This window comes from Dipteris shenzhenensis, chromosome 19, assembly GCF_047967505.1.
Source record: "Dipteris shenzhenensis isolate YYH24624 ecotype China chromosome 19, Dip_SZ_1.0, whole genome shotgun sequence".
NCBI lineage: Eukaryota > Viridiplantae > Streptophyta > Polypodiopsida > Gleicheniales > Dipteridaceae > Dipteris > Dipteris shenzhenensis.
In genome coordinates this window covers 8,953,578-8,961,676 of record NC_141614.1, presented here as the reverse complement: position 1 = coordinate 8,961,676, position 8,099 = coordinate 8,953,578, and the positions used below count along the sequence as shown (strand labels likewise).

The 8,099-nt window shown below is 42.4% G+C and overlaps 1 protein-coding gene across 1 annotated transcript; it reads right to left on the bottom strand.

Annotated features, from left to right (window-relative positions):
• Positions 1–5,257: 5,257 nt before the first annotated feature.
• LOC147890029 (short-chain dehydrogenase/reductase GME11361-like) lies at positions 5,258–7,151 on the bottom strand. The gene is made up of 3 exons (XM_087390981.1): positions 6,717–7,151; positions 6,206–6,365; positions 5,258–5,761 (listed from the first exon to the last, which is right to left on the bottom strand). Exons 1-3 carry the CDS (start codon positions 7,060–7,062, stop codon positions 5,389–5,391), a joined length of 879 nt encoding a protein of 292 aa, XP_087247107.1. The 5' UTR covers positions 7,063–7,151; the 3' UTR covers positions 5,258–5,388.
• Positions 7,152–8,099: the final 948 nt, after the last annotated feature.

The following is an 8,099-nucleotide window of genomic DNA, read 5'->3' as shown; positions in this document are numbered from 1 at the left end:
ATACAATGCATGTGCCCAAGGGAGAGCACCTACAGATCCACAAATCACTCCATTGATATCTCAATCAAGCCCATGAATCTCTCAATCACACCTAATAGAACCTTCTACCATCAAACCTGGTCACATGAACCAACACACAACCTCACACAAACCTTGTACCCCTTAGTACACCCCATTACATCGATTTGTCCATCAAGCATGCAAGCCCTTGCTTCGTCGAGGCAATAAGCCCTCTATTTGAGGCATATTCTTCATCCTCGTCAGCCCTTCTTGTGGAGCTTCTTCTCTTCTTTGATTTCATTCAAATAGCTTGTCATTCCAAAAAATGGAGAGAGAGTTATGCTTGTTTTAGCATTCTTTCCTTCTTTATGCTCCTTGAGAGGATGACTGATTTCTAAGTTGTAAGATCTGGTATGAGAGAGAGAATGTCTATTTCAAAGGTTTACTTTCTCCATTGGTTGTCTAGGCCTCGAGACAATTCTTGTCCCCAAGGGCTATTTTTGTAAGCTATGGTTCTTGTTGTGTGACTCATCAACCTTTCTTCTACATAGCTTGGCAGTGAGAAACAAGCATTGTCAAGCATCAAAGCTAAGCTCCTATCTATAAACAATATCTATGACTAAAGCGAGCCAACTACTACTCTCAATGGCTCCCTAACTCTAAGTAGCCAAGGCTGACAACACCACAAGAGATATCCATAAATGACCTAGAGTCGCCACGCTTCATCAACCTTCATCCCTAGCTCCCACAGCTCCAACATGCAGTGCTCCAGATACTTAGCTGACCGGACTACAAAGCCAAAGCAAACGATTCTACTCGATGCATCTACAATAGTGCTATGCCATTCAATGCCAAAGCTTCAACCAAGCACATTTATGCAACTCATCAACCACGACAATGCCCAACTTGAGTGCTCCAAAGGTGAAACGTGCATCCACAATGCCTAGCATGAGCTTCTCCACATGCAACTTCATGATAGCCCCAACATAGATCAGACCCAACCAACTCTCTATCTCCAACAAGCCAAGGGTCACAAAGCAAGTCTCCCACCAGTGATGAGTAGTGGCTATCCCTCAAGCATACTCCATCAAGTTGCTACAAGCCTCTTATGACTATGTCCCTTCGTCCTAGGAACTCTTTGGCCTATATCCAACTTACATTAGTCCTTTAAATTCATGACGCACCACCTGCAAGCACCTAGCCATTGATAGCTAGGCAATGGCCTCAAGTGCTAGAATACAACAACAAGCCCATGTGGCTCTACATTTGCACTGCAAGGCTTATCCAACGATGCTCCAAGTCGAAATGACATGCAACACTGACTCACCTTAATGACCTGCAACACTGACTCACCTTCAGGCAAATGGCTCATGCTCAAACAATGCCTCCATGCAGCCATGATGGCCAACAATGCCACTTACTCCGACAAAGCCCTCAGCTGACAACCCCACACAACACTTCAATATCTATAAGCAGTAGGGCACAACACATCCAAAGGCTCCACAATAGCCATCCATAGCGAAACAATGGGAAATCTCCATTGATGGAGAAGAAAGCATTGACAGAATCTTCCAAAGATTTTGATAGAATCTCAAAAGATTTTGGGAAATCTGACCCTTGATCATCCATGTGACATATGGCATGCCGTTTCTACCATGTAACTATCACCTGTCTACCACATGGCAGTCCCCTCCATCCTATCAGACACATCATCTGTGGCCAGCTCACTACCATGGTAGCAGCTTATCTTGCCACATCAGTAGGACTGGCACTATTGCCACATCACCAGTGGCCTGTGTGCCATGTCATCACCTTAGACTTGTGCCAAGTGAGCATGCACAATCACCATGTACCACCTAGGCAGACCTTCTCTACACAGGCACACTTAGTCTTTGCATGTGACCCACAGTGCCACCTCACCATTTTGGCACTCCCTTGGACAAAGTTTGGCACATTTTTTTAATGGCCATAACTTTTGATCCAGAGGGAATTTTGCAAAGTTGTAAAAATGAAAATGATCCACAGATGGTGCTCTATGTGTTGAGCATCTCGGATATGCTATTTAATGTTTCCACAAGTCAGCATCATTAAATCCTCATCATCTGAACCACCTCGTGATCCTTTGCAGCGTACTTAGCACTTAAAATGAATCGAGATAAAATTCATTTGCTGCATTTTATGCTTTGACATGTAGTCTAGCAGTAGAGTAGCATACCCAAAGAGGAGATCCAACTCCACCAAACCAAGTAAGCCATTGCCATATTACTCAATTAGTTCCCAGTGGCGTCAGTACCATTGGATCTATGATCGGTTCACACATTTACACACTAACACCAGCTCAGTCTCTTGGCATCTGGAAATTCAACACTTCAATGTGACACTTGGCAGAGTGATTTTTCTCAGGTTCAGGATTGTTACACTCATCTTGCACACATGCCACCCATGTTAAGTCACACATTGTTGACTATTTCTCGGCATTGGTTCCTGCACACATACACATCAGCCTTGTACAACCTCTTGGCTACTCCCAACACTCAATTGTCATGATTTTAGTACATGCTTGATCCTTGGCACACAGTTGTTCTTCCACCATGGCTTGGTTTTGACAGTTTTACGTAATCCCTCAGTGTGGCAGCTTTCACATAGTGCTCTCATGGGTAGACACTCTTGCCAGTACATGGGTAAGCCTCTTGGATAGAGCACTAGACCACCTATAGCATAGAGTTATTCACATGACATAGTTGATGATATACTAGTCATGACTCCGAATGAGATATACAGTCCATACTTAATGCAGTTAGTGGTTGGATCCACATTACAGATTAATCCCTACATTAGAACTTAATAGCGCATATGTCGCAGGGACATATTATGCTTTCTCAATTTTATTTCAGGCTTCTAGGCCTTTGTATTGTCAACTCCTTCTTGACGAGCCTTTGACGGATCCTACATCCCATGCTGATGAATGTTTAGCCATGAACACATCAGACGACCTTCAACTCATGATATTTGAGGATACAGGTTGGACAGGTCCTTATACCTTGTCTTTTGTACAGGCTTCTTCATTAGCAAAGCAAAGTATCATACTTGTATCTTCGGCCCCATATTTTTAGCCCCTGGATCACTCTGCCCACACCGACTATACGCTCTTTTTCAACCCCGCATCATTCGACAAAGAGCATAGTCTACTATAGCATACCTCTACCATTGCTATCAGTTCTTTTGGGTTGGTGACACCCTCATATGTCACAACCTATCGGATTCTTTCTTCACAGCTTCATCGACTAGCTTTACATTAAGATGCCTCTTCTATAAAGCAAAGGCACATTCCACAATAATTTTGACATGTTCGGCATGCATCGATACACGTTGTCCTTCACATAGTCATCTTTTGATCGACTAGTCTTTGATCTAGGCGGGCATCTTACTTTCTAAATTTCCTTCCTTGTCCCTTTGGCCTATCATCTTAGTTTTATTCCCAAAGATAAAGGATGACCCACAGCTTAAGAGGGGGAAATGGACATTTACGTACATGATCATAGTTGTACTCATTGTACATGCTTCTACCACATAGTCACTGTGCTCACACATACACATACTACTCTGATTCTTTCCTGTTTTCTTTTTGAGTTTTGGATGCTATCATATGCACTGAATGAAAACACAAAAAGATCTTGTACATGCACCCTCTACTCCAGTGCGATTTAAGAGGGGATCTTAAGGATGATGTGAATTGCACCATCTAGATAGGGCATTAGGGGCAAACCCTAAGCCTAACCCTAACCCTAAGGGGTTCACATGTATGTATATATTCGTGTTTATGTTCTATACAACATAGTGTACAGGTAGCTATATTGTGTGCACTCCTCTCTCTCTCTCTCTCTCTCTCTCTCTCTCTCTCTCTCTCTCTCTCTCTCTCTCTCTCTCCACTTCATCACACCATATCTATCAGCTATGGTCACGACCATATCTCTCCCACCTGTAATGTGCATCACAATCACATCCACTATATTGACTACTATAACTAGACCCACCATCTCCATATCGATCACCCCCACTCTACCTGCCTCGAGAGGAGAACCTACCACCACCTCCTCAAGAAGGTCACCCATCACTTGGATGACCACACTTAAAGCAATCCTCTTGGCCACTACCACCTCGACCATGGTACCCAACTCTTGACCTTGCACCATTACCATAGCCGCCTCCTCTTCTACTCCAGCCTCCATTTTTGGTTGAGCTTTGTTCATAGAAATTGTACTTCCATCAAGCTGCCATTTATCAAATTGATCAGTAGCTTATCCTACACCACTCTTGTTAGATCTGTGGAAAGAGGATGGATTTCATTTTTACTATACCGTTTTCCTGGTAAACTCTCTTACCAAAAGCACCTCCTTGTATCATAGATTTAAGGGGCTCTAATCCTGGTTCTAAAAACTCTAGTGCTATCAAGGAAAAACATTACCAACCTACAAGCAAATTTATTATTGCAAACACAAGCGACTATGTTGTATCAGAGGTTAAGTTGATGTGGATGAGCTCACCAATGAAGAAGACTTAAAAGACGTAAGGAAATTAATCTTGACGAGAAAGTGTGCTAATTGTTCCCTCTACAAATGTGCAGTTATATGCTGAATGCAAATTATTATAAAATAAATGCAAAGTGCTATGTGCTAAATTCAAATTACTATATGGAAAATTCAAATCGCTTTGTGGCAAATGCAAATTGAAATGAACCTAACGAAGGGCACATTCCTTGGTATTATAATTTTTGAAAAAGGAGCGTGCCAACTCTCCTCCCCATACAATGTGTGGCCATACTCTAAATGCAAAGTACTATGTGCAAAATGCAAAGTGCTATGTGCGGAATGCAAGGTGCTATGTGCCAAATCCAAATTACTATGTGCTAAATTCGATTTTAAAAAAATAGAATATGTGGTTATATGCTAAGCTACCTTCCCAGATCTAGTTCACTAGAATTTGCTAACGAAGGTCCTAAACATAATGACATATCCACAACCACATTCCAAGGGTGGGAAGAAAAATAAGTTGTGCTATCATTTCTTTGTGACTTTTAGTTGACTTTCGTTTAAGTATCTAACCTTGGGCCCTAAATATTTCCTTTGGCAATCTCCCACTTTTTTAATTCTTTTGGAATGGCTTCCTATCAAGTTGCACATTACAAGCAACTAACATGAAATTTGCGTGCTTTTAGAGGTCTGGAGGTGGCCAAGGGAAAGCAATGCCGGATAGGAAGACTCTTCACAAAAGCAAGATAATATAATTTGTAGAGGCTTAATAGTGTGGCAACAAGGTGCTGCCCACGAGTTTAAACGAGAAATGCTAGGAAACCGTCGCTGACATAAAATTAAAGAAATTCCACAATGTTCATTTGTCTTTCTTGGCTGTATCACTTGCAAGGACCTGCAAAAATCCAAATTTTCTGGCAAAATACCAATCCCTTATCCAAAGAGGCATGTAGTACAAGACTAGATATACTGTTGAAAGGTGACCATAAACGAAGCAACACGGAGGATTTTTTCGTAAGACCGAATCGATGGCCTTTTTGGCAAACTCAGCTGTTGGAGTAGAACGCGCCTGTCGGAAGTACGTGATTCTAGCACTAACAGCAGCCTCATAGGGCTTATAGATCTTGAGACTCAGACTTTTGAATATAGATGCTGCATTATCTCCAATATTCGATGTCACAGCTCCTGGTGCTAGAAGAATGACTTGCACACCGAACGGCTTTAACTCAACCCTGAACGAGAATAAGCAAATTAAGCAAAGGCTCATATCGGTGAATTCAAGAGCAAGATAAGTGAATGAGAATAAGCGATTTAAGCAAAGACAAGTGAATTTGAAAGCATTCGCGAGCTACTCTCAATTATGAGAATTGGAAGACACTCGTGAAAGGTACCACTATGTGCTTCCTACAAATTAGTTCCAATATGTGCAAGTGCCTTCAAGAGGTGGACCTCTGAATTCAAGTATAGTAACATCCAACAAAAAGAAACATTAGGCAAATAAGACTACATATTCAAGGTGGGCATAAGATTCAGCGCCTTGTTCATTTATATCAAGCAAGACAACTTGGTCTACAGGCAACAGATACAAATATGCATTGATTTTAAGAAGAGGAAAAGAGCTCTCTAATATGAAGGGAAACTATAGAAGAAAATGCCCCTACCAGGACAAAGCATACCTGAGACTGTCTGTCAGGGCATGAATTGCAGCCTTAGATGCAGAGTATCCTCCAGACCAAGGACTAGATGCAAAGCCTCCGACGCTTCCAACGTTTACAATCTTTCCCTGCCTCGCCTTCACCATATGGGGCACCACAGCCTCGATCAAAACGATTGGACCTGTTGCCAATCCGATTGCATGAAGACATCTTAGCACCAGTGGAAAAAGGAGTGCGTCCAATCACAACAATTTTCCAAACTTATTGAAGACACACAGACGACAACCCGGCAAAAGAATACCTACAAGCAAGGTTTTCTAGAAAATCCTTTAGAGCTCCAAACGCAGCTACTAATCACTCGGGTAGACTGTATTTTTCTACGTCCAAATGGATCCCTCACATGATGAATTTTCTTTGATAAAATCGTCTGCAGGTCATATATATGAGAAGCTCCGCTTCCCTCACAAAATGCTCTTCTATGAAATCAATGACATCGCGATTACTTTGCAAAGTTCCTAGCAGGAGAGCATACCAAATACGTTGGTTTTGAAGGTGCTCTCCAGGAGGGAGTAGGGCAACTCGGCGGTGGGGGCGACGCAGTGGACAGCGGCGTTGTTGATGAGGATGTCGATGCGTTTGTGGGTGTTAATGACGGAATTGACAGCGTGGGAGATGGAATGGGGGGAGGAGACATCGAGGGCAAGCAATTGGATGTTGGGGTGCTGGAGAGGGAGGGAAGCCATGGTGGAGGTGGAGCGGCTGGTGGCGACGACATGGAAGCCACGGGAGGCGAGCTCCAAAGCGAGGCCATGGCCGATGCCACCTTCGGAGCATCCCGTTACAAGCGCTACTCCCACAACCTCATCACCACCCACCATTGCCAAGCTCCAAAGGGGGTGGCAAGACACAAGACGCACTAGGGGAGAGAGAAACACAAGATGCAGTAGTAGAGTCGAGCCACCTGCACTTTGTCAACGAAACGTGCACTCTCAAGTAATGCCGTGAAGAAGCCTCCAACCAAACCCTCTCAATTTCATGAAAGAGAAATGTTCATCCAAGTCTTCAACTAACCCTCTCCAACAATATTGTAAGGATCTCCACAAACGTAGGGCCTCTTTGGAATGAAGAGAAGCATATGATATATTTGAAATGGGTATTGTTGTTGTTGTTGAATAGAAGCATGCGATATATTTGCATTACTGTAAACGAATCTCCACAAAACAAGGAAGAATAACACATTTGCAAAAGAAGTCACTTCCATTCATGGAGGGAGGCCCACAATGCCTTGGATACTAGCTTAAGCATTTTGATCCAACCCTATTCTTAGATCACCCCCACCGAGGCTCCATCTTCTTGGTAGAATTTCATGGGAACTCATTCTAATCCATTCCATTAAGTTGTGATGCTAGGAGGGCTTAGCAAAGTTCTACATCAATCACGCCCTAAATTGATCTTGTATATAGTATTTTTTTTAAAGTCTCCTAAACCTCTCTCTCTCTCTCTCTCTCTCTCTCTCTCTCTCTCTCTCTCTCTCTCTCTCGTGTACACGCGTGCACTCTTCTATCTATCTATCTACCTATCACTATATCTATCTATCTATCTATCTATATGTACGTACGTACGTATGTACATATGGATGCATACATGTATTTATATACAGATGTGCATGCGCAGGCGTGCGTGTGTGTGTGTGTGTGCATATATATATGTATGTATGTATGTATATAGAAACATACATATATACATACATATATGTACACACACACAATTATATAATATTTCTCACACACACAAGCATTTCTCAACATACGCACACACACACATACTCACATACTTATCAACATTTATAAGTTTTTAAATATTAGCATATATCAACTTTTTCATGGTTATGACTACAGGGAACTATCTCTTTGAT

Bases quoted from the DNA above. Each gene is read 5' to 3' on its own strand.
- LOC147890029 (XM_087390981.1), bottom strand. From the start codon at position 7,062: ATGGTGGGTGGTGATGAGGTTGTGGGAGTAGCGCTTGTAACGGGATGC. The intron at 6,366-6,716 runs GTATGCTCTCCT...GATTGGCAACAG, and splicing joins CTTCAAAACCAACGTATTTG to GTCCAATCGTTTTGATCGAG. The intron at 5,762-6,205 runs GTATGCTTTGTC...ATTCTCGTTCAG, and splicing joins GCCCTGACAGACAGTCTCAG to GGTTGAGTTAAAGCCGTTCG.